At 41.4% G+C, this 26,275-nt stretch overlaps 1 protein-coding gene across 4 annotated transcripts in view; it reads left to right on the forward strand.

The window, feature by feature from the left end:
• Window positions 1–26,275, forward strand: part of rptor (regulatory associated protein of MTOR, complex 1) — a 158,804-nt gene that overhangs the window by 37,247 nt on the left and 95,282 nt on the right. For all 4 annotated transcript variants that reach the window (XM_080029311.1, XM_080029310.1, XM_080029312.1 and 1 more), the window contains exons 5-7: window positions 9,075–9,233; window positions 11,284–11,430; window positions 20,383–20,558. In XM_080029311.1, coding sequence (XP_079885437.1) covers window positions 9,075–9,233; window positions 11,284–11,430; window positions 20,383–20,558 — 482 coding nt within the window. The remainder of the gene's footprint in view (window positions 1–9,074; window positions 9,234–11,283; window positions 11,431–20,382; window positions 20,559–26,275) is intronic.

Genomic DNA, 26,275 nt, shown 5'->3' on the forward strand with positions numbered 1-26,275 from the left:
TTCTTGCCATAAATTTATGAAACGTTTTCAAGATAACAATGTCAAGTTATTTTTGGGTAATTTTTGCCTTTATTAGTTAGAGAGAGAGATCAGAACCATATGACCCGACAGCAGACCTGGAACTCATATGGAAAACTGCCATCCTGTTTGTCTCACAAAGGCAAGAGGAAGTGATAAAGATTTTCTATGCAGCCGGTGTGCACATTATGACAGGGAAGATGCTAGGATTGGATTTGCATTGAAAGAGTCCTTAATTGCCTGATTCTGCCTGATGCACTTGTTGTAACTCCCCATTAGCTGCAAGGAGATCCAAAATACTATGATGAAGAGATGTCATCAGCAGATGATACCTGCTGGAGATCGTTTATAAAACTCTGGTGTCAATTAAGTTGCTGCAATCTATGCAAAGCTGATAGACGATGTCTGCAGAGAAGGCGTGCCATTCTGATGTGATTCTCAGAATAAGATGACTTCTCAAATGCTAAACTGAATCCTTAAAATCCATTGGTAGACATATTTTGCAAGTTTCTGAGAATTGGGAACTTCACCTTGAAACAATATCAGAAATGCTTCCTTTCATGGCAGTATCAGGGCATAATCTCTACACAAAATCAGCTCACATCTACAGTATGTGCAGACAGGGCCGCCCATAAGGGGTAGAAAGTGTGAAAGCTTTCTAGGGCCAAGAACCTACCTAGATAACCTTTATTTTTAGATTTTTAGATATTTATGTCAATATCTATTCAAAGTTGGGTGTTTACACAGAGCCGCGGCTCCGCTTAAGGCCATTTAAAAAGCAGTAGAAAAGCTACTTGTGTCTGGGTGTGGTTGTGAAAAGTATTTGGACCCCATGAAAAAACAGGTTGGGTACCTTTTGTAGTTCTTCTACATTCTTATAAACAGGACAGGCTAGTTACTCTGTCATTGTCCTGAGTCTACAAACAGGTTTAAATTATCTCTTCCCATGAAGTACATTTTTGTGAAAAAGAATTTCCCTTTGGGGACTATAACTTCTAAAGGCTTTGACATAAGTCTTCAGGTTGACACGGCCAGCCAGGTCTGACCAGTTTTTCAGAAACCTGGCCAATTGACCAACCAGCCGAGTGATACCACAATGAAGCTGACGAGCAGCATCATCCTGTTTTAATCATTGTAACCACCAAGATCCTGCTTTCTGTATTGTTTCTAAAAATTAAAATAGACCTTAAAAAGTTCTTAACGCAAAGAAAGATACAAGGCACAAATAAGTTGGAAATAACTGAAGGAACAGATTTGTGTTCAAAGATTAAGAACTTTTTTGTAATGATTTCAGTAATGTTTTCAGTAATTTTGCAGTGATGAAAGCCGAATGAACTAAGCCTAAATGTTGCAACCAAATATAGGCCAACTTTATAGTTTTGAAGGGTAGGTTGGTTTGGTTATTCATTTAGAGAACCGCCTTTTTTTTCTTTTTTGTGTGAAGAATTTGTTGTTGATGTTAATTTTTAAGCGTTATTTATTTCAACAATACCACCAAAATATTTCAAAAGATTTATTGTCATGTGCAGAAATACAAAAGAGTGCAATATTTGGTGCAGTCAATTAGTGTAAATGTATCTTATACCAGAAACTAGTAGCATAGAAAAACGTCCAAATTGTGAAAAAACTTTTAGATTGCTTTAGTGGATACTAAAGAAGAACAATGTCTCTGTGTGAACTGATTATTTTGTAGAGATCTGCTGATCTGTTAAACAATTGTGTGAGTGGGTATTCAAAATAAATATAATTGACTGGAGGTCTTCAGGGGCCCAGCCCAGATACCAATCCTCAAGTATGAAGAACTCTTTGAATTAACTTGAAAAACGTCATGAGATCCAACGCTTACAGGAAATGAGAAAGAAAAAAACATGTCCACGTGCGTTGCTAGTGCCGATAGCTAAAGCAACACAAACAGCTGTCATAGCCTCGCCACATTGCAAACTATTCAATATCTATTCAAAGTTGGGTGTTTACACAGAGCTGCGGCTCCGCTTAAGGCCATTTAAAAAGCAGTAGAAAAGCAGAAATGTTCAAAATGTTTCAGATTGAGCACAGCGGAGTGTAACTGTTTCAAACATAATCCATCCTATAAACCCTTTGTGTGACGCCCTACCAACTGAGCTAAGGGCGCCCAACCTTAACTGTCTCTGAAGTTGTATGTGGTATCATAGTATTCCCTGACCATGAAAACATAGGGTTAGACATCACTAGTTATGTGTTATTATGTTTGGTTCAGGAGTTATGATGAAAAATGCATAATTAGGCTATAGCGGAAAGTAAAATGGTCGCCATGGCAACCATGATTCGATTTTGCAATGGCTTAATATCTGAAAATGTTCAGAGCCCCAAACTGTATAAGTGTACCAAGTTTCAAGCTTTTCTGAAAAGGTTAACAATTTTGCACATATCCCCTCTACCATAAAACAGTACTTTAGGAAGCCAAAAATGTACATAAAGGTATGGTTAAGAAACCCCTTAGAAAATAACTTTCCACCACTTAGATTCCTTAAGACTTTTAGTATGTTATTTATTACATATTCATGAGTCAAAAACAGTTGGAATGGTTTCTGTTGCAATTTTTGAGAGGTCAGGTTATATAATGCCTGGACTATGCCTCAATCTATTTATTTATCTATCTATATTTTGATATTAATGTCATTGATAAGTGGTAGAATTGCTATAAGAATATGAAAATAACATTAATACAATAAACAGGAGATTCAATCAAACAACAGTTTACGTGGTCAAAAGTGAGACTGTAAATATCCATTCTTCCAGAGTTTCTATCCATTTTCTCAACCATTGGTTGTAGATCCCTCTCCATAGCTGTTCAGCTCTTCTGAAGGCCATGGCCAGATGGGATATAGGGATGGGATCGATCCGATCCAATATCGTTATCGGGTCTGATATGCAAAAAGCCTACTGTGTGTCTTAAATACAAGCAGGAAATGTTTTACTGGGAGTCATCTCTGTCTGTCCAGAAGTCATTCTCATCAACGGTTGTTTTCACCTAGATTAGACTTACTGAACAATGTTATCATAATATCATTGATGACATGTTTTTGACTCTGTGCGTGTCTGTAAGAGAGACCTGGATAACATGCTGATCCCAGTCAGTCTGAAGGAGACATTATTCGGGTGGTCGTCTCTCAGCTCAGTCTCTGGAAATAATCATGTGTGTGTTTTTGACCTTGTCTTTGCTGTGACGTCTTGTACTATCAGCAACATAAGGAGTGTGACTGTTGACTCTATTGAAGCTTGTGAGATTGAGCACAGTATGTTATGGACATACATGTTGCGACAGTATCCTTTTGACGATCAATGAATGATTGCTCTATGGTGTGAGGATTTCAGGTCAGGTAATCGGTTCTTACTTGTACATGTAGCAGGTTCAGTGTAGGTGTAACATTTGACACGATGCATTGAGGTTTGAAGGTTGGCAAAGTCCACTTCGTTGAAATAGGTCAATAACACTACTAGCCTATAACGGCTTTATAGAACCAGCAATGGACGAACAAAGAGACAAATGACTGCAATACATTTGCCATTGATGTATTGTCTAGCACATATGTGAAACTAAACAATGTACTCATTACAACCATTTCCTCTTACATGCTATGGGGAAGGATGTATTTTCTCCTTCACTCTAATTCTCACATTTCCATAGTTATTTATGATGGATGAACTACTGATTTGAATAATGCTCATTTCTGCCTGAGCTCCTCATCACCACCAAAGAAGATAAAAATGTCCAGTGAAACTCGGAATGATTTTCTGCCGACTACGAGAAGTAATTTATTATAGTTTAGATTTTTGCCACTTTGGGTAAAGCTAGAGATAATCTTTAAAGATCAGTGACATAAACCGTCCATAGATCGAGTTGCCTGCCAGTCCTTATCATGTATAAAACTATTTCTTCATTTGTTGGACTTTGTGAACCCTACGTGTGCCTTGACAAAGAGAAGCAAACCCAAGGCGTTGATTAAATGTGCGTAAATATCTCTGACGTATAAAAAAAGAGGTCTTGCGTACTTTCACCCTGTAGTCTAGTTACACTGAGTCACCATCTGTGACCAACATCTAAAGGCCAGGACACACCAGTCCGACTACCCGAAAATGGAGACTGCCGATTCAGGCCGCTCCAGTCTTCCCGTCGCGGCCAAAAAAGTGCAAAGAACACACCAAGCCGACTGCTGACTTTCCGTACGCTCTGCGCTTGCGCGGGACGTTATGTCTCCATAACAGCAGGCGGCGCTAATCTGTATTGTGGCCCGAAAAAATACGGAAGCCGGAAATGATGGGACGGCTCTCTAGACCATAAATATAGATAGAAATTTATATTTATGGACCATAAAGAGCACGATTTTTAGCAGAGAGTGTCGAGCAGTCAACAAGGGTTGATGCATGTGAGTACTCGCTGAACGAAACAAACAAACACATTAAAACAATGGCTAACTGTTGTTAGCTGTTTGTGCTACCCGCCTCACTTCCGGGCTTCACTGATTCGCTAGCCCTCCACAAATCAAATTGCTCCAACTGAAAGACTCCCCGCCGCCGATTGAACATGTTCAATCGGCTCAAAAGAAGCCTGACGACATCTACGACGACCGATTTCACGGCACACACCAAACGGATTCGTGTCCCCGCCCCCTCCAGACTCTATGACGGCGATTATCGGGCCGGTGTGTCCGGGCCTTAAGTAAATACACCTAGGAGTGTAAGATGGTGCTACAGGGTGATGTTTATTCTCCCCACAAACTGTTTAATATTGACTCTTGGCTTTTAAAATGAGACCCTCAATATTAGGTGGAGCGGGAACCTTTGGCAATCTCAGGATTCCTTGCTTCACGATTCGATTCTCAGTAGAATAAATGGAAAGTGGGGATCTATTTGCATGCTGTTTCACCAGTGAACTGCAAAATGAGACATAAGTGGCAGTTCAGCTAACTAGTTTTAATGAAGGTCACTGTCTGACCTAACAGGAAAATACAGAGAAAAGCTTTTTATTAAAAAATACTAAATTATTTTTGTAATTTAACCTATTCAGAATCATAGATAACGAGAATCATGATTTCATCTCAGCGATGAAAGTGTGTTGTATTGAGTTACATTATGATGCATTGTTCAATAAAAATGTGTTATGTATTTGTCGAAGGTAACCAAATTCAAATTGTTTGCCACCACCACACACACACACATTGGCTTTTTTGTTGTTTAAAATGTACGCTGATGTGTGTGTGACAGCCTAAATGGCATCTGCTGCACCTTACAGCGCAACAGTCAAGTTTTAATTGCATCCTGACTGCTTACGGTAGTCTGGAAAGGTCGCCTGTTCTCTGGAAGTGACATATTGATGAATGGCGAGAGATCGAGCACAGAACACACCTTTTTAAAAAAGTGTTTGTTTCCCCTGGTCTTGACGTATGTAGTGGAGGTATTTTTTTTTATAGAGGTGATGTGAGGTAAAGAAGCAATAGGCAGACAGCTGTTATTTGTATGGAGAGGTTGTCGCCACAGGACGCTGGAGCTACTCCTTCAGGTTAAGGGGCTTATGTTAGGAGATGAGTCAATTTTTTTACACACGCACGCACACGCACACACATGCACACGCTGCCTTCTCAAAGAAAATTGTGATTGTTGCATTTAGACTCTCCTAGGTGTCTCCCTCATCTGTCTTAATCTCTCTATGCCACTTGAATGTAATATACCAAACTGTTCTGAATGTTAATGAACAGCTCTGCTAAAGCATCAAAAAACATTTGGGATTTATCTGAAGTAACAGTTCAAATCAGGTAAGTGAGTGTAAACACTTATCTCGTTTCTTATCTACCTCAGGACTGTAACCCCCCCCCCCCCCCCCCCCCGCATCCCCCATACAAGCTCTGATTTCAAGCGCCATACTTCCATCTCAACAGGCCCCTCGCTAACACCATTATGCCATTCAGATACTACTTGATATCATGGCGATGTGCGGCTCTTATATGATTAAACCAAATTGAATCAGCCCAAGAGTCCTGCTATCACACTGCAAATTCCAACTCATCCAGATAGAGGAAGCTTATATTGTGGCGTCGCTGATCGAGGTCCTTTCAGTTTGGCCTCGGTAGGAGGTGTGAATTGACGAGCAATGAGCAAGTGCTTATTTAATTTCCCAAATCCGGACTACCAATCGCGATTAATAATTAAGTTTATTAATCATTTGGATAATAATCTCACAGCAGTAGCATTTGAACCCCAAAGAGTATTGTTTGACTGTCGAGTAGAGGCAGGCACAGCAGATTTACAGTATGTTGAATGTAAAGCAAAATTGATTGTTAATTTGGCTGAATGTAAAAATGTGTTGTAATAATTTATGACATTTAGATTTTGTATAAGACAGCATTATCAGCTTCGAAAAAACCGAGAAAGTCATACAATATTATATAAAAAGGAGTTTTTTCTTTATATAAGCTTGTTTCAAATAGAACCATGCTTCTGTCTGAATGTGAGATGAATAAAGAGGGATGTGTTTGTTCTAGGTGTCCTTCTAAAATTGGTATCAAGCTGTTTTCTCCTACAATCCCATTTTGATTTGATAGGTAAACTGTTCTGTCACCCCCTAACACTGATCGGAGGCCGTGTCTTTGTCCTGTTGTTTTTCGTCAGTTTGAGTGGTTGGAAGTTTTGCGCAGAATCTGTGGTCAGAATATGGCTTCTCCTGTGATTCAAAACAATTGGACAGGAGGCAGGCTGTTGGGTCAAAGTCATGTCATTTATGTAACAGACGGGCATTAGTTAGTGTGATGACTCAGATTGGTCTTAACGAGTGCTTCTGTGTTGCATAGCTAATTGACACCTCTGTGTCCCTTCCATTCACACACACAAACACACCCACACACACACATACACACACTAATTAACTGAAGGGGCCTCACCAATGCCGTGCCCTTTGTCTCCTAGGGTTACTCGGGGAGCTTTTTCATACCGCAGATACACACTTGAACAGGCAAGGCTATCGCGCTGACTTCACTCTTATAAAATCACCGAGTTGACAGCGTTAAAGCAACAGTGGCACCACCTCAGCTCAGGTTTCTCTCTTCTCTTTTTTTAAGTTTATTTAGAATATTTCACTGTGAATCAATTTGCTCTCAAAAAGCACATCTTTGTCTGAATTTGTTAAATAGAGTAAGTTGTACAACTGGTACACAAATCCCAAAAAGCTAACAGCCCTGTGTTAAGAGGCCTAGAGTTCTTCAGCTCAGATCATTCAATGTGTTCAAAACCCCAGAAAGGCTTTTAAAAAACTTGACACCATTTAAAGCAAAACATCTATGTATGATTTGGTATAACATTGGATCATTGCAAAGAAAATGTCTATCCGCTCTGCCAGCTCCTCAGTCACTTCATAACTGATGTAGATCATTATATCTGGGCTGCTCAAAACGGAATGCAAAAAAAGACATCTTCCCCTCACATTACATTTTTCATTTTTGATCGTAAATATGTTCTTTTGAATGTAAGAACATGTTTAAAACTGTGATTTTGAATTGGGTCCACATTTTATTGAATATATTGTTTCTTAAAATGACACGGTTTTACAGGGAGGAGCATAAATGGGTGAAAAGGTCATTTATTTATTTTGTTTTTTTCTAATTTTTCTTCAAATACTTTTCCTGATGACAAGTGAAGAAACTGAGTACACAGAAATACCAAATATTCAGTAAAGCTGCGTTGAGTTTAATGTGGCGTTTGAGGGGTGTAACTGGAATAAATTACTTAGATTTTTGCAAGAGGAAAGATTTTGCATTTTGTCGCACCGCCTGTTCCTCATTTTTCTTCAGCTTTAAATGGGTGACTGTGGTTCAGGTGGAAGAGCGGGTCGGCCAATGATCACGGCCAGTGGCCAATGATCACGGCCAGTGGCAGGGCGATTCGATTCCCGCCCTGCCACTTGTGTCATGGTTTTTGTATCCTTGGGCAAGACACTTCACCCACCTTGCCTCGTGTGAATGTCGATAGTTAGCCTGCTATCGGTGTGTGAATGGTAACGTAAGAATAGGAACAGGTCTCCCTTGAAAAAGAGTCTGCGGTCTCAATGGGATTTACCTGTATAAAGAAAGGTTGAAAATAAAAAATCTATGCGGTGCTGCAGGCCTTTCTGTTGAGAGCATTTAGTAACTCTCTCCTCCATTGTTTGCTGTTTCCTTGAATTTTCCAGTGTCCTGAACATGAAAAAACATTTTTTCCATAACGTCTCAAGTATGTATTCTGTTTCCATTACTTTAAAGGAAACTTGAAGGTTTTTATTTTATTTTAAGACCGCTCTGTATTTTTCTTTTGTGTCATTGGACTGAGAAACTGAAGACCGTTCTGTATTTCTTTTTTTTAATGGACAATTAGAAAACACAGCGCCTACTTGTGACACACACTGCATGAAAACTAGCAGGATGAGATCTCCTTCATGGCATCCAACCTAGTTTCTTATACATCTCTATGCATTCTTTCATGGCTTCTCTATATATTCCCTATTATATTGTTTTCTGTATGCAAACCACAACAATACCAGCAGGTTTTGCATCATTCTACATAATGAGCCGTGATGTAAAGCCGGATCTTAGCAATCCCTTAGGATATACAGGCATGATAATTGGTGGTGAATATGTAGTGTACATGTATGTGCTTTCGATGTAGAGGCGGTGTGGTGGCTTCGCCCATTATGATGTCATAAGGGGATAGGAATTTGAGTGGGGTTCCTGAACACAGATTTTCAGAAAGGTGGAGAAAAAGAGAGGGTTGTTTTTTCTCATACTTTGTGAGTCCCTTGTCACACTGGTGGTGACCAATACTTACGTTGAAAAAATTTGAAAAGGTGCATTTTGCATGATGGGTGACCATTAATGAAACCATTATTTTCGTGACGCTTTTGCTACCTAAGTAAAATAGACACATGTTATTATAAGGTCAAGCTCGACAGCCCACTTCTGTCCGGGTGTCTGTAAAATTCTCAAAGCCAGATGTCTTTTCCATGTGGTAACTATCAAGCTGACACCTTCCATCTCTTCCTTGCTGTTTTCCAGGCGCGGTACAAACAGAGTCTGGATCCCACGGTGGACGAGGTGAAGAAGCTCTGCACCTCACTGAGACGCAACGCCAAAGAGGAGCGAGTCCTCTTCCACTACAACGGCCACGGCGTGCCACGGCCCACTGTCAACGGAGAGATCTGGGTCTTTAATAAGGTAACACACATACACACACGACACACACGTCACACACACACGTCACACACACACACACACACACACACACACACACACACACACACACACACACAGACAAACTCTCGCACAGATAGCCACTACCTGCCTGATCCCAGTCCTTTTCACTGCGGGAAAGGTTCTTACTTAAGCCCCTATCTCACTGGGCTGCGACAGTGTGCGACAAGTTGGAGACACAAAATTGCGACAAAATGTGCAAATTAGCGACAATTTTCATTTGCAGTCTCACTGAGTTGGTTCCTCACGACACGTTTGCGAATGTCTTGCCCAACACTTGCCAGGAGGTCGCATTTATGTCTCGCGAACGTCTCACGACCGTCTCAATTTTGTCTCAAATCAGTCGCAATTTAGTTTCATATGTCGCCAACCCCTCGCAAAGTTGTCTCACATTGCTCGCACTTTCTGACTCGCGGAAACTAAATTGAGAAGGGTTTGCGACGCGTTTGAGACACATGCGACCACTCTGAGACTATTTTGAGACAGATTTGTCGCACACTTTTTTTGAACATGTTCAAAATTCATGCGACAGGACTGCGCGGCTATGCGACTCATGCGAGGAAATTGAGACCTCCGCGAACGTTTGGAGACAGTTTAGAGACTCGTTTGCGAATGAAGTCTCCAACTTGTCGCAAACAGTCGCAGCCCAGTGAGATAGGGGCTTTACAGTAGCATTAACCTTTAACGCCTTCTGAATCATACGTGAAATATGAGTTCATGAAATGTCATGAAGTTTGCACTGCATTTTGTTCCTAATTTAACAGTAAATTTGATTTGACAACGTGTTTATTAAATATCGTATGTGATATATCTGAACATCCCTAATAGGTCATTTAATGGTGTCATCTGCATTATTCCTACCCCAATGCTAACTACACCATTTAGATTATTTAATCAGATTAACTAAAGACTGAAATGTCATCTCAAGGTATATTTGGATTGGAAATGTAGATATTTGCACTACTACTGTATTGTGCAACCAAGGACAGTGTAATATCCTGCCATAAGGAAAAATAGAAAGTTGGTAAAAGATTCCCATTTCAAAATGAGGAACCAAACATCACTATACAAAACAGAAACAGGGTATTTGTCCTTTACTGGGCGAGGTACATCAATAAGAGTATACCTACTGTATTTTAAGCAGAGTTGGGAAGGGAGATTGAAAAACACACAATGGATTGATTTTTTTGTAGCGATAACAAGTATTGTTGAGTGAGTGAGTGTAATGGGGGTCATGCAGGTGAAGTAAGAGGTGTAGCTTTGAACACCCAGGCTTCTTATAACGGTCAAAATGTTCCAAAAAGACATAACAACCAAAACAGGACAGCTTTCCTTCACTCCTCATGGCTGGCATCACTGCGCTGTAGACACTCACTGAATTGCCAATCGGACATAAAGTCTGGAGTTGTTCTCCTTGTCCTGGAAGTAAGCACCATAGTTCACAGTGATGCACCACATGCTGTCTGGGTTCAGGGGTTTTTTGCCTCTGCGTCCCCCTAGTTAGTACACCCTCGGGGCCTGATGTCCTCTCCTCCTTCCACTCTTCTTCTTTCCTTTTTCCTCCACATATCACTCCTCCTTTACACTTATTCCCCTTTACTATGAAATGAAACCGCTGTGTCACTGGACGCTAAAATTCTGTCAGTGGGGGGATTTGCTGTCGAAGCAAAAGTATAAGGGAAATGGTGTGGAAGCAAATATGAGGGTATAAAAGCTTCACAGCGCTGTGATTATTCCATTTCTTACTCATTGCCTCTTTCTCTGTGTTCCCCTAATGTCTCTCTCTCTCTCTCTCTCTCTCTCTCTCTCTCTCTCTCTCTCTCTCTCTCTCTCTCTCTCTCTGTGCCTCGTTATTCTGTTTCTCAAACTGTTTCTCTCCTCCGCTGACACTCTCCTCATCAAACACATGACGAGTTAATAATTAAACATAAATCTATAAAAGTGAGCTATCAGCAGTAACGCCATGCACCCTCCATCTCTCTCTCTCTCTCTCTCTCTCTCTCTCTCTCCTCAGAACTACACCCAGTACATCCCTCTGTCCATCTACGACCTGCAGACGTGGATGGGGAGCCCGTCCATCTTCGTGTATGACTGCTCCAACGCGGGGATCATCGTCAAGTCCTTCAAACAGTTTGCCCTGCAGAGGGAGCAGGAGCTGGAGGTAGGCGGTCGCCGCATAGACACCAACAGACACACACACACACACACATACACACTCTGGTGGTTCACAGCAGGGCCGTGAAACAAAGTGGCCTCCAAATAGTACTGACACTGTCACACACACACACACACACACACACACACACACACACACGTGTACACTCACCTGTACCCATACATACTGCTCTCCTGCTTGAATCCCAACTCCTGCAACACCCATACATACACACACACGCACGCACACACACACACACAGTCACACACACAGAAACTCTCGCACGGATAGCCACTACCTGCCTGATCCCAGTCCTTTTCACTGCGCTTCATCTTTTTTTATAACACTTTCTCTTTCTCTCTCTCTCCCGGCTATGGCATATTCTGTGAATCCCTAATGAGATGCCGCTGTCATTTATCTCAATTATTCATGGAGAAGGTTTGAGCACAGACTGTAGACTAGCTGGAGAGAGATGGGAAAAGGTACAGGGTGAGGAGCGGAGAGATGGGGGGGGGGGGCGCAGAGCCACAGTAAAGAAGAAGTGCTGTGAGGCGCTGTGTTAGCCATTAAAGTAAAGGTGAAGGCGGCCGCTTAAAACTGCTGAGTTGCCGCAGTGTCTGACAGAACTCATCACAGGAGTCTCACCGTCGTCAGCCTCTGTCCTGCTCTGTTCTGCTCCTCCTTCAGTTTTAAACCAGGGTTCACCGCAAGCTACACTGTATGTCAGGCCAACAGGCTATTACATCTATTTTGTCAATGTTAGTTATTTTCCCTGGTTTAAGAACACCAAAGTTATTCATTTAACCATATAGCTAACTTGTTAATTGATAACTAATATAGCAGTCATGTTGAGTTTTTTTTTTATATTGAAAAATATGTTGTGCACGTGACACAATTTAGATTTGACATAAATATACTGAATGTATGCAGTTGATTTTCTTTGGGAATATAAATATCACAAAACTTAGACAACTTAGTCTAACGTCAGATATACATTTGGGATTTATGTACCAAAGAGCTGTGAAAACAATTATAAAATTCCACTGTGGAGATGAATGGGTTAGTAGAAAAGCTTAGACCCGGACAATAAATACAGCCCCCAGCCAAGCCTGTGCACGTCCTTGTTGATATAAGGGGCTCAGATCCCATTCAAACCTGACATTTTTAACAAGTTTGGCTGTTATAATCAAACATTTAGAATACAATTCCGAGTTGTTTGAAAGACTCAAATCTGTTCAGAGGAGAACTTAATGAGAGCAATACGGAACACAGCTCTGCATTTTGAAAGTATTGTAGAGGACAAAAGTTGAGAATAATCAACGAAATATAATCAGCTTGCTTTGAATTTATTCTGCCCACTGCCAAACTGGCCGCACACTGATTTAAGATTTAATTGTGTATAAACCCCTTTTTTAATTTAGGAAAATAAATAGAAGACAACAAGCTCACCTGTATAGAGGTGGCTTTACACAGTAATTAAGTTAGTTTCACTGATTCAACATCGATTTAAAAAAATATTTTGTCGAGGAACTTTGCTTGGGAATCTCCCCACGTAGGAAAATTTGAAAAGCAACAGTATCAAAAGTTCACAACTTACAATCCGTGCTTCTAATTGTGGCTACATTTCTGAATATTTACGTTGAAAGGACCCTCAAACGTTTCTTGACAAAAAGCAGAGCACAGTATTCTATTCTTTCACACTGGAGGAGACATACTGTAGTTAGTTTAAATGGAACGTGTCGGGAGCACACACTTCTTGTAGCTAGGTTGTACAAGGGTTACTGAGTAATGGGCCACCTGGGGTCGTCAAAGATAAAAGTGTAAGCTGCCACTGTCTGTCAGTTGAGTCCAGTCAGACCTTAGCCTTAAGGCCTGGGGGTAAAGCTTGTGCAGTGGCCTCCTTTCCACTGAGCGGTGCGTCTCCACTGTCAAAAGTTGGGGAGGATAGAACATAAGTGGACCGTGCCACACATATTTTTGTCACCCTTTCGTTGGGGGGACTAAGCGGTCGCAGTATGGTCCCAAGAGGGTGGAGCTACACACTGCAGTCCGTTGATTGGTCGGTGGAATCATCATATCCGTGTGAGAGATAAACCGCCATATGTAGTCTCCTTGGAAAGATAGAGGCAAGTCATGTGTTTAGAGGAAAAAGACGGTGCACAGCTATTTGTTTATTGTGTTGAGTTTTTCCTCTTTGTTTAATTTATCAGCGGGTAGATTAATGGAAAATCTACACTTTGTCCAGCTGCTTCACCTCCTCTCACCCATATACTGTCTGCGGTTATGGCCGTCAGGCATAAACCTACCCAGTATGGCTCCTGTTAGCGGTTGAAACGCAAGCCAGATGTAGGGTTTCCTTGCCCTGCAGAACCGTGCCGTACCGAACTGTGCTGCTCAGTGGAAAGGAGGCATAAGGCTGTCATAAGCTGAAAGATGCTGTGTGACTCAGGCAAGAATGGAAGAACAACGCTTGATCATATGGGAAATATTTAGCTTTTTTCATAGCAGAGCAAACTGTGAACTCCATAGGCATAAGCTGCCTCGTTGCAACAAAAAGCTTGTATTTTAGGTGAGCGCTCGGAGGGTTTAACTCTAGTGTTTCAGTAGGGAAATAAAAGGAGGAAGTCCCCCAAGTTCCATAATGTCCATAAGCAATTTCACTTTTCCACCTGAGCGCCTGCCCTTTGTCGTCCGCCCACACAGGATAATACTGCCGGGGGTAATGGAAGAGAGAGGAGAGAGGCAATGACTTGAGATAAAACTTTTTAATCATGCAGGAGATGAACCGTGCAGGGAGTCCCAGCCTACTCCACCCACCTACAGCCCTCTGTCGCGACACACTCCCAAGGGGCTATCGTGCTCTTAGTCAGCACTTTACTTAAATATACTGTTGACACACGGAGGAGCACCACATTCCACATGGCCCTCCATAAGCAACATATCAACTTCTCTCTGCTGTGTGTGTGTGCATGATGTTTTTTGTGTATAAACGGGACATTTGATGAAGAATGTCCAGCTAGTACATTTTGGATTGGCATGACAGGACCCGCTTATTTCGCAGAGTGTATTAGTGTTTCTTTAGGTGTGAATTCCAATTTTTTTTGTAAAGGTCCCTCTAGTTCACACCTGATTTTTCTGATATTAATAACATATTTGTAGAGCAAGTGGAAAGGGGTGTTCCCGTGTGTGTGTGTGTGTGTGTGTGTGTGTGTGTGTGTGTGTGTGTGTGTGTGTGTGTGTGTGTGTGTGTGTGTGTGTGTGCGCACATTGAGTGCTTTATTATAGGGCCACCTGCTTCCTTTTAAATATCTCATCACTTCCCGTGTGCACTCAGCAAACATGCTCACTGCATTAGCTACCAGGCGGAAAGAGGTGTGTGTGTGTGTGGGTGTGTGTGCACACCATGCATCACTCACACAGCTAGGACACGCAGGATTGTGAGACTGCAGTGTGTGTGTGTGTGTTTTAAGGTGTTTGTGTTGCTGGCGTTTCCTGGATGCTCACATTATGTCTCCACCGGCTCCTTCTGTAATTTTGATAAATAATGAATGCTCGGATATAAAATGTATTGCTGCTCGACTAGAGGTGCATTGTGTTGCCTCTGTGTGCCGGTGTATATGTGCATGACTGCGCATTTCTGCCGTGATTGTGTGTATGGTACATCTGAAAGGTCCCTCTGTAGGATAAGTCTCGTAAATTAGTGTCACTTTAAAGGAAGAAAAAAATTGGGAATTCTCTGCAATTAAATTGTACCCTGATACCCTTAGCGAAGGAGAGTAGAAAAGAAAGCTATCATGGTGATTTTCATGGTAATTTGCAAGATTACAATATGCTAATGTGATATTTACAGTGGATGCTTGGCATTAATCAGCTTCTGCTGGCAATGTTTTCGAATGTACCGTTAGGATTAGTTTCGACACGCACACGCGCACACACACACACACATTCTCCAAATTTCCTTTCAGGAGACAATGTTCCTCTTCAGGTCGACACAACAAGAGCCTTTAGAAGCGCACGCTGCTTTTGTTTGTCTGTCATGTCTGTCTCTGCAAGCAGGTCAACATTTTCCTCATTAAAGAAGAGGAATTATGTTACAAGGAAGATTGGCATCGATCCATCCACACAAACAGCTCATGCCTGCCATCATTTCCCAGAGAAATAACATATGCACATTCATAGAAAAAAACGACACATGCACAGTAACATACGTTTTCAACCACTCCCCCCCATTAATTATTAAGACTTTTCTTCGGTTTTTTAATGTTCTGATTTATTCATGTGTGTGCAGAACTCCGTATAGAGCACTTCTGTAAATACATAATGTCTCACACTGAGATCTGAGCTTCAGCTGCTGCCGCCTTTTTTTTTCACCTCCTATTATACAGTCAGCTAATGAGTTATTGGACTAGCAGAGGGCAGGAAGGCTTATAGAATATACAGGAGTAGGGAGGCATTACATACATCTACAGAGCCTCATCATCACTAACCCTGTGGTACAGCTTTAAGGGAAACTGGATTGAACATTAAAATCATGTTTTTATGAAGAAAGAAAATACAGATGACTTTTTTGTTCCTTTTTTCCGCATTCATTTTTTAAAGCCCGCAGTAAGAATTGCAATTTTTCCTATTTTGTTTCCCTGTCAGATCATTTGTCAGATTTGTTTTCTTGTCTCATCTTCTAATTGCCCGGGCTCAGAAACTCTAGTGGGTCCCCTCGTTCAGTTCTTCAGGTTGTGTTGGTTTGCCCAAACTTGTATCAGATGATGAACTAACAGCACACACCACGGATCCATTTCTGCAGCTCTGTTGTATTACTGCAGCATTCCTGGCTGTGTTTTAAGTTGTCTGGTGGGTCTACTTATATATATGGAAGTGTCCATGTGCTTGTTTGTGTAAAGCCTTGTTTCCATTGATAGTTGCGGTTGTTTTTTTGTGTGTGGCTCGGCATGCATTTTCCACTGCAAAAATTTGGAAACGCTACCAAAATAAGCGAACCGGGCAGCACCTATTTTTGTCGGGGTACCAATCTACCAGGCCATCCCAAAGGTTCCCAAAAGGGTGGAACTACACCCTCCAACTGTCCGTTGATTGGTCGACAGAATCAATATGTTCTTACAATATACTATTATCTTACTATTTCATTACATTTGTTGCACGCTTGTACAGCTTTATGTTATTTTGACGGTACACAATATGATTACGATATTACTTTAATCTCAGAGCAAGTATGTCATTTGTTTTGAATCACAGCAGCTCCATTTACAACATCACAGAACAGACTAAATAGACAAGAGAAGACTAGCTTTAAGACATCAAGTCAGGTCCCAAAAATACATCCATTCAACATAACATTACAACAGACAAAAGACAACATTTAAGGCCCATCGTCGTTCATTTGATCTGGGATTAAGTGCCGTATTTAGTTCCAGGATTGACTGGTGCACTAAAGAGGGCTTCAGTCTAAAGTGTGCTTCAGTCTAACCCTATTAAATAGTATAGATTGATTTGCCATGAGGCTTTTAGTGTATTCTAACACCCGCTGCCAGATAGTCTGAAGATTTTTCACACTCTCCACATACTCCGCCTCCGTATCTGTTGCCCCCGAACACAGAAAGAGTTTTAGCACTCGCAACGACATTTTCCGGTCCACAGCTTCCTCAAGAGATTTTATAGTAACAGTTTGCGCATTCTACCAACGAGCTTATCTACAGCACGCTGCTCCTGACACCAAAAATGAAATGCTTGTCCTCATCATGGACATTAGGTTTCAAGGTTTTATAGAATCGAACTCAAAAGCTGCTGTCAATGCAGTAAAAACTGTCTTCGGTATCAATTAAAAATGTGCGAGCAATATGATGCAGATGATATTTCTTGGAATGATAGATAAAATAATAATATAATAATATTTTCCCCTTATTCTTAACCAAAATGAGACAGAGCTGCAAACTTGTAAGCAGCAACCTGTAGCGGTGAGCAATTTGATAAAGAGAAGTCTTGGATTGCTGCCTTCATTAAGACCCAAAGCTCATTAAAGTCGGCAAAAGACAGAATCCATTTTGAAATCCTAGCAAACAAATCAACTGAACAGCACAATGAGCACATAAATAGCCAAGAGCTCGGAGTATAATTAAAGTTCTACATCATACGCCAAACTCCTCCAATTTTTTTTTTCACGTTTGCATGTATTGACTGAGTGTGGAAATAACATGCTAATGCTGTTTTTTTTAGAATAGACAAGAGGATTGTTTACCACTGAAGAGTACCTGTTAAAGGGGCCAGCGAGGAGGAGCATTTCCTCCCTGGGATCAATAACCTATCACATTATCGTTATTATGTTCTCAGAATGTTTGGGGCGCTGCATCAATTGTAATGTTCAGCCTGGAAACATAAGGAGGCAGCCCAGTCTCTCTCTCTCTCTCTCTCTCTCTCTCTTTCTCTCTTCAAAATACATTACTGATCTGCTGAAACGTTGTGAACCGTCCAGAGCCCTTAGGTCGTCTGGGACAGGTCTACTTACAGTCCCCAGAGTTAGGGACTAAACAAGGAGAAGCAGCTTTTAGTTATTATGCACCAACAATCTGGAACAAACTCCCAGAAAACTTGAGGTCTGCTGCAACTCTCAGTTCTTTTAAATCGATATTTGCTTCTTTTATTCGCTTTTAAATGTTTTATAATGTGTTTATGTATTCTAATCTTGCCCCTGTAAAGCACTTTTAGTGGCCTTGTGTCTGAATTGTGCTATATAAATAAACTTGCCTCTCTCTCTCTCTCTCTCTCTCTCTCTCTCTACACTTGTTCTCATGCAATAACGGAGAAAAAACACAAAAATCGGATTTGTATTGAACTAGTTTTCGTTTATTGAGTTGCAACTTTTAACTGCCACACAATACAGCAGCTTATACTTCTACATGATGGACAAGATTCCGTTGGTAAGTTGAAATACCACCTAGCTGAAAGAATGTAAAGCTCCTATGGTGCTACAATATGGTACAAGGTCACTGTGACAACATGTTCGTATATTCAACCCGAAAAACGTAATGCCTTTAGCTATTGCTTGTGTGGAGGCATACAAAAAAAATACAAAACTTTGAATCTGTATAAACTCACTGTACTCAAAAAGTACAGTTGCCTTTAGTTGGAAGTTCTGTGTGAGTGTGGAGATGTTGCCAATGGTGACGAGCACAAGCAGCTTGCAACAATGATGACAGCAGTTGGCGCAGGCGTGTGTAGGTGTTAACATGGTGCTAATGCCTTCACCTGCTGCCATTGCTGGACATTTTTCGAGAACCCGCATACTGGGACTTCGAATCAGTTCTCTAATTAGTTTTTACTTGTAGTAGCAAGTTATCCAAGAGGTCTCTCTTTATTCTCTGGGCCTTTTTTCTTCACTACATATACTGTAGTTCTACCTTCTATCAGTCTGGAGCTGCTACTCCGTCCCTGACCTTTCGTTTCATGTCTTATCTGGTCTACAGCTCAAGTTCATTATACTGTCTGCTTCTGTTCTCCTCTCACTGTGCCTCTGTTGCTGTGTCTACACTTGTAAGCCCTTTCAGCACCACCGCAATAAAAGTGTTTTGCCTTTGTGACAATTCTAATTACTGCAGCAACGCTGGCTCAGAGAAGATAACCATCAAGCAGTCAGCACCTTCAAAAGTCAAACACTTCAACATTTTCTAAACGGCAACTACTTTGCTCAAAGATACTGTATATAGAAATAAATATGTGTGTGCTTGCTTGGCCACTGGCCACAAATATGTTTCAAAGGTCACTGCTCATTTTCAGGTTCAAAATTGTAATTTGAGTTTCCACTAGAAACTGTTATCATGTTGTGCTGTACAAAAAACCCTTTATTTGACACAATGCCATTTCCTAATCTTGTCTTTTCAGCCTCTGTCTGAAACTCTGTTTTAGAGCCTGTCTCTTTAAGCCCCGCCTTCCAAAAAGCCCAGTCTGCTCTGATTGGCTCTGGATCTTACTGCCGGTTTAAATCAAACTACAGTTAGATTCAGGGGGATCCCGGGATGTGCTTATTGTCGAGGACATATTTTGACATATCTAGAATAAAAAACTAAATCTCAACTGAGTTTTAAGAATTTAATTACAACTGGCGGTCTTGTGGTTTTTACTGTAGTCAGCCTCAAAAGATGTCTTCAAAGGGACAGGAACTCCAGTCATATTGTCCCGATAAACATTCCACGTATGTAACTGTTTTAGAAACCCCTGGCTTCTTAACACCTGAAAGACTGGAGAAGAATTGCAGAGAATAATCTGTGAAGTACATTATTACAAATACATTTTCCATCACACTTATCAAAGGTGGAGGTAAAGCTAAGTTAGGTTGGTAATAAGGGGGCGTGACTTCTCCCCTTATGAAGTCATAAAGGGAGAGAAATCTGACTGGGGTTTTTGAACACAGATTTTCAGAAAGAAGTTGAGAAACAGATGGGTTGTTTTGTCTCATACCTTTGGAGTTTCTAGACTCACTGGGGACCAATATTATGTCGACAAAAAGCATACATCCTTAAAGTCACATTTCAATGTTTTACGGACAAAACCAGATTCATATTGAGTTTATTTCCCGTGGTTGTTCCATGCTTTAAAACATCTGAAACAGGGGCGCTTCGGTGGCGTAGTGGATAGAGCGCGTACCATATTGGCTCCGACCTTCGTTGCAGTGGTCACGGGTTTGAGTCCGACCTGTGGACCTTTACTGTAGGTCACCCCCCCCCCCCTCTCTCTCTCTCTGTCTCCCCATTTCAACTCTGTACTATCTAATAAAGCTTGAAAATGCCCAAAAAATAATCTAAAAAAACAAAAAAAAAAAACATCTGAAACATAACCGTTCTTTTACGCAGACACTTTAAACTTTACTTTAACATTATCTCTAGATGTGGCTCAGGTGGTCATTGCAGCCCAATGAATGTAAACCAACAGTGTCCTTCTCTCTCTGTACAGGTGGCAGCCATCAACCCCAGTCACCCGTTGGCCCAGATGCCTCTGCCTCCCTCTATGAAGAACTGCATCCAGCTGGCTGCCTGCGAGGCCAGTGAGCTGCTGCCCATGAACCCAGACCTCCCAGCAGACCTCTTCACCTCCTGCCTCACCACGCCCATCAAAATCGCCCTCCGATGGTAACCCTTCTCTCTCCCTACATTTAACTTGTCTATTTCTCATAAAGATCATGTGTTGGCTTTTCTTTGCTTTATGAGACAGAATTGGAAAAACAGTGCTGAAATGGGGCAGAGAGGGGAATGACATGCAAAGAAAGACCCGGGCCGCTCCCCCCGGCTCCCCTATCTCTCTGCCCCAGCTCAGCATCTTACCATGCTTTATAATTCTGAAACATCGCAGAGTTCCAGATGGTACATTCAGGTTGTGTCGTAAATTCATGCTGAAGTAGTGGATACGGGGATTAGTGTCTCTAGACTGTAAACATTTAAACAGTGTTTTCCATTAATGAGCCCAAACAGGCTGTAAACAGTGGGGGGAGAACGCTAACATTAACACACACAGGAACTGTTATTTTTGTCAAGAGGATTTTTTATGCTGTGGTAGAATTTGAATAACCTTTCTGCTCATGATCTTGACCAAAACTGGGGGAATGTTTCAAGTTACATACCCCCAGTTATTTTCTACCCATCTCCCTTTTTCTCCACAAGCAAATAAAGTAAATAAAAATGACATACACAGCCACTGCACGCACGCACGCACGCACGCACGCACACACACACACACACACACACACACACACACACACACACACAAAAAACACAAGACTTAGTCGAGGTAGTTGCAATACTGACAGCTAATTACCAGACGACACTTAAACTAACTTAATATTAATGTGTGTGTACCAAGGAATACTGCCAGCTATTTGTTTTTTTGTTGTTTTTTAGGCTTGGCAGCTATTCAAAATTCTACAAGTTAATGCTTTAATTAATTATAAGGTTAAATGCTACTGCTAAATTAAATGTATTTTCTTATCCTGGATAATAAAAAAAAAGATGTGGATTCATTTCCAGCTAGAAAGTGCTTTATTGCTCTGTAATATTGAAGGGGCACACATATTCTCTTTGATCAGCAGTAGGAGAGTGTGTCAGTCATCAATTTGTAAAACCTGTCAGAGGCAGCTCTGATCACTGCTAGGAGACTCCCGAGGACACAATGATATCTCCTGAGCTGAGAGCAGCTCCGACCCAGACTCACTATTCAGCTATGATGAAAAATATTCAGCTATGATGAAAAATATTCAGCTATGATGAAAAATGTAAACGGACATCATCCAGAGCAGTATGAATATGATGATCCCCGCAGAGGCAGCTTCTATACAATAGGCAAAATGTGTTCATGTGGTAGACCTGGCCGATACGTTGGCCTGATATAACTGAAGCGCCATGCATCATTCAGAGGGCTGTACCGATAAAGCTTCAAGCTAAACCACAGGAGCACACTGGTTGCATCAGCCAGTCAGCTGTGTGTGCGGCCTGCTGAGCATGTGGGTCTTGCACACCCAAGCAAAGGTGATTGCATCACCCCCTATCGCCTGTCAACACACACACACACACACACACACACACACACACACACACACACACACACACACACACACACACACACACACACACACACACACACACACACACACACACACACACACACACACATACATACATACACACAAACATATGTCATTCATGTCAAACTTACACATGTATTGCAGCTCCACATCCTGCATGTATATATTTTGCTTACAGGACTGTGAACTGATTATAGTTAACTAGGCCGTCATGAATGTTGGGACCATGTATGAAACCTCTCATTTTTCCACTGAAATATGTCAGCAGCAACATGTATGCAAGTGGCGAAATAATCAAAAGTTGTTTTTGAATGCATGGACAGATGCAAGAGTTAAAATGTGAGAAAGGCCGACAGTCAGACCCCCACTGGGTTTAATTAGATCTCTAGTTGTCGATGAAATCTTGAAAATGCTGGTGAGCACCTCATCCTCCATTCACTGCTCTACACAAACAGTCTCTACCTGCAGTGGATAAAGTCCTTTAGATGCCATAAATCATTACTTCCCTCTCACAGTCTTTCATATGTTAATGACTGAGTTGACTTTGTGCACACTAAAAGTCACTGGGGTGATTTAAAAAATCTTCAACTAAATATTTGAAAGAGGCGGACAACTTTTTTTTTTTTTCAAAGTGTTTAAGCGAGAATGTCAGCTTGCCTTCAGGAGGTGCCCCACAGCTAGCCCAATGTCTCTTCTCTGCCAGAAATGTTGAAGAGATCGGTTTATCTTCTTCCACTCTGAAATCCACATCCCGCCTTGACCTTCAGCATAATAGGGCCTCGGTATTATGCCATTAATATTGATATCCCTTGCCAACATCCCATTTCGCAGAACAAGTTGCTTAAATCCTCCTGGATAGTGTTGACTGAACTATTTCTTTTTACCCCTCTGCCTACAGAAATGAAAGTTGTGGCTTGCAGCAGAAAAGTTCTGACTGATCCTGCCTATTAATGACCCAGTAAGGTCAAGCATCACTGCTTTGTGGGCTATAAATTAGTTTAACTTTTTGTCCGTAATAAATCAGTGTAGATATAGTCATCTATTACTGTTCGTACACGTTATACATGAACTTTCTTCACACAGCACAGTTTGGTTTAATAAGCTCATTCCCCATAAATGTTACATGAACACCAAAGCCCCAAAGATAACATTCAAACATATTACATTCATTTAATCTTGAGTTCATTCAGCCTTTTACCACTTAAAACGTCTATTAAATTGGGATTCACCGTAAATTCGATAACCACTACAGGACATAACTTTTGAAAGAAGACACAAGACGTTTTATCCTATAAACGTGGAATTGATGTGCAATAAAATGCATTGTGTGCTTCTGGGAAGGGACACTGTTAATCCCTGACATTGTAGACAGCTGCGGTTCAGTGTCCTCCTGTCAGGATTGGTTGGGAATAGCAATTTGGTGAAGAATAGTCTCAGTGCTGGAGAAATCTTTCCACCAGATTAGACATACCAGCAGATGTGGCCTGCATCCACATCAATCTGCCCGCCAGCTTTCGCTGAGACCTACCCAACTCTTGACGAGTCTCGAAAGATTCTTCCCTCCTCCTGATCTTACAATAGTATCGTTGCTGTCTCCCTTGTTCGCTTATTATTTTCTAAATAAAGACGTGCCGAGCTGCCTTCTACATAATTTCACACATCCCAAGAGTGAAACAGTGGGAGAATGAGGAAGGGATGGGGTTGAGTTTGGCATCTTTAGAGTGGGCGGATAGAGAGATCTACTGATGTGCCGTCTTGCCTTGGCTTTAAAACTGTAATGAGATGCATTGAGGGATGGATGGTGATGGTGGGGTTTACAGAGAGGGAGGGAGAGATAATGAGGGGAGAGAGAGGCAGACTGAGTGCACGTGTACCTCTCGTTGCTCAGCTGAGCAGAAAATCATTACTGATGGAGAACCATCTTCCAGGGAATTCCCCACTGCTGCAATGGATGGGGAAAGATGGAGGGAGGTGAGCGTCTGAAAATAGAGAAGGAGGAAACTGGGCGACACCAGGGGTTTGCAGTGAGGAGGGGAAAATAAACAAATAAAAGCTCAGGGTGCGTGTCACATGTTTAGCAATGCTGGAAGCCTGGCTCTAGGGTCAGAAGTGTCAGTCAGTCTGAAGACAAAGCTGGTGTGTCAGTTAGTCGGAAACGTTGGTCTTTGAGAGTAATACGCAACCGCAATCGTTTGGTTTACCATGATATTAGACACAGTGTTCAGGGTCCAGGGTGAAACCTCAGGATGGATTTTTTTTTAACGAGCACCACAAGAAGGACAACGTTTTTAATCATCCACTAAACTATCTCCTCCAGATGATTTACTCACATGAGACTTTTATGTCCGAGACGTTTATCTCTCATGTTCTTTCTTACTCTGGAAGGAACCTGTAAAATCAATGCCAGGCAGGTGTGAGGCTGCAGCACCTCTGTCATTCAGCCCTTTAGGGAAGAATAGGAATGCAGCCATGAATCTCTGTGGAAAGCAAAGCAGACTAAGGCAACTCCTCAGCAAGTGTCTGCTTAGGTCTCCTCAATAGTACACCAGTACCTCCATCACTGGGGATGGAGTTTTGTTTCCTATATGCATGTGGAATTACACACAGGCAGTGTATCGATGCTTACAAGTTAATGCAAATGCTGATGTTTACATGTAAGCCTTTCAAACGTGTTGCCTGGTTTTAACAGGAACAATAGAGACCTTAATGACAGTAGCATATGTATCTTTACGTGCTGTGAACTGTACTGTATGTGAACCTGCGAACAGGAAGACAGATGAGGTTTTAATGGAAATGCGGCAGTGAGGGCTCGAAATTACCATATATCTTACTGCTTTCATTCTGCTGGCGCTCCCCCGTCACACACACACTCACACACCGAAGCCTCATCAAGCTCATTGAGAACAAATCGGCTACGTCTGTCATCCCGTTTCCAGTTCCTATTGGTGGAACAAGGAAATTAAAGACACACAGGAATTGTTTTTTGTTGGCTGTACACTCACTCACATCCCTCTGCTCCTGTTCTGGAGCTTTGACTTTAATACACAAAATATAAATGACTTGTAAAAATCATTCATCTCCCTCTCATTTATTTTGATGAAGGGTGAACTACAGAGGAAACATTGCACTATAGATTTACTTCAGATCGGAACACATCATGCATAAATACTGATGGCCTAATCCGGTAGCTCCATTCTAATCCGCTCTAAAGGCTCAACTGTTTGCTGACCTCAGCCCCTATTTTGTTAGAATTTCTTCTCTGAATAGCTCAGCACTATACTAGGTAGAGTTGGTGTTAAAGCGGACGTTGCAACTAATGATAAAGTGCAATCATTCATATCATTTTACCTTTCTGTTTAAAACTGTTCACCTAGCCTGATATTATGATTATTAAATGTATGAGTAGCCTCTTTTGATTAGATAAATGACCACTGCAAATCTCAGCACAAGGCAACTTGGAACTGTGCTTAGTAAACACTTTGTAGACTGTCTCCTTAATCATTTCTCGATTATATCAAATCATTTTTAAAATGTGTGTCATCCACGATGAAGAATGATGAAACAAAAAATAGGAAATCATCTTTATACAGTGTAAAAGCAAACAGATGGATGTGGGCCAACACAATTCTCCTGAACAGCCTTGGTCCTCTTTGACCAAGATCTTCTCAACTCTAGTCTGCTGGAAGGAGGAAACGTTTATTTCCAAAGAACAAAGACATTTTCCCTCATTTGATGTTTTGATGGTGGGGGGGGGGGGGGGGGGGGTTAGCACTGGGCAATGTGTCACTCAAACATCTTCCATAGGTGTTAGACTGGGTCTTAATACTGTGAAGGCCCTAAAGTATGTATCAGATCATACTCCTCAAATCAGTAAGTGAATCTTATTTAATTTGCTTGAGTATTCACTTTTCATTTGTCACCCAAATGTATTGTATATGATTGAAATACAGCCATTGAATTTCTAGTACCCCCTCATTTTACCTAATAACATAATCAGTTGATTTTGCACTGTGAGATTAAGTCGCTATAGATCTACCCAAATTTCACCAAATATATTTGATGATGCCATTAGATTACTGTATATTTAAATTGTTTGAATGTCAGGCTAACAGCTGTGTATTCCCAGTACAATCACCATGGCTTCTGTCATACGGCCTCAGCAGTTGTTCCATTATTCACTGCTGGTGCCGCTCCAGCGTTTGTCTATAGGTGACATCATCCCTACAGCCTGTCTCTATGCTGTTCAGATGAAAGTGAAACTTTTCAAATTCA

Source organism: Ammodytes marinus, assembly GCF_949987685.1.
Source record: "Ammodytes marinus genome assembly, chromosome: 6".
Taxonomy (NCBI): Eukaryota; Metazoa; Chordata; class Actinopteri; order Uranoscopiformes; family Ammodytidae; genus Ammodytes; species Ammodytes marinus.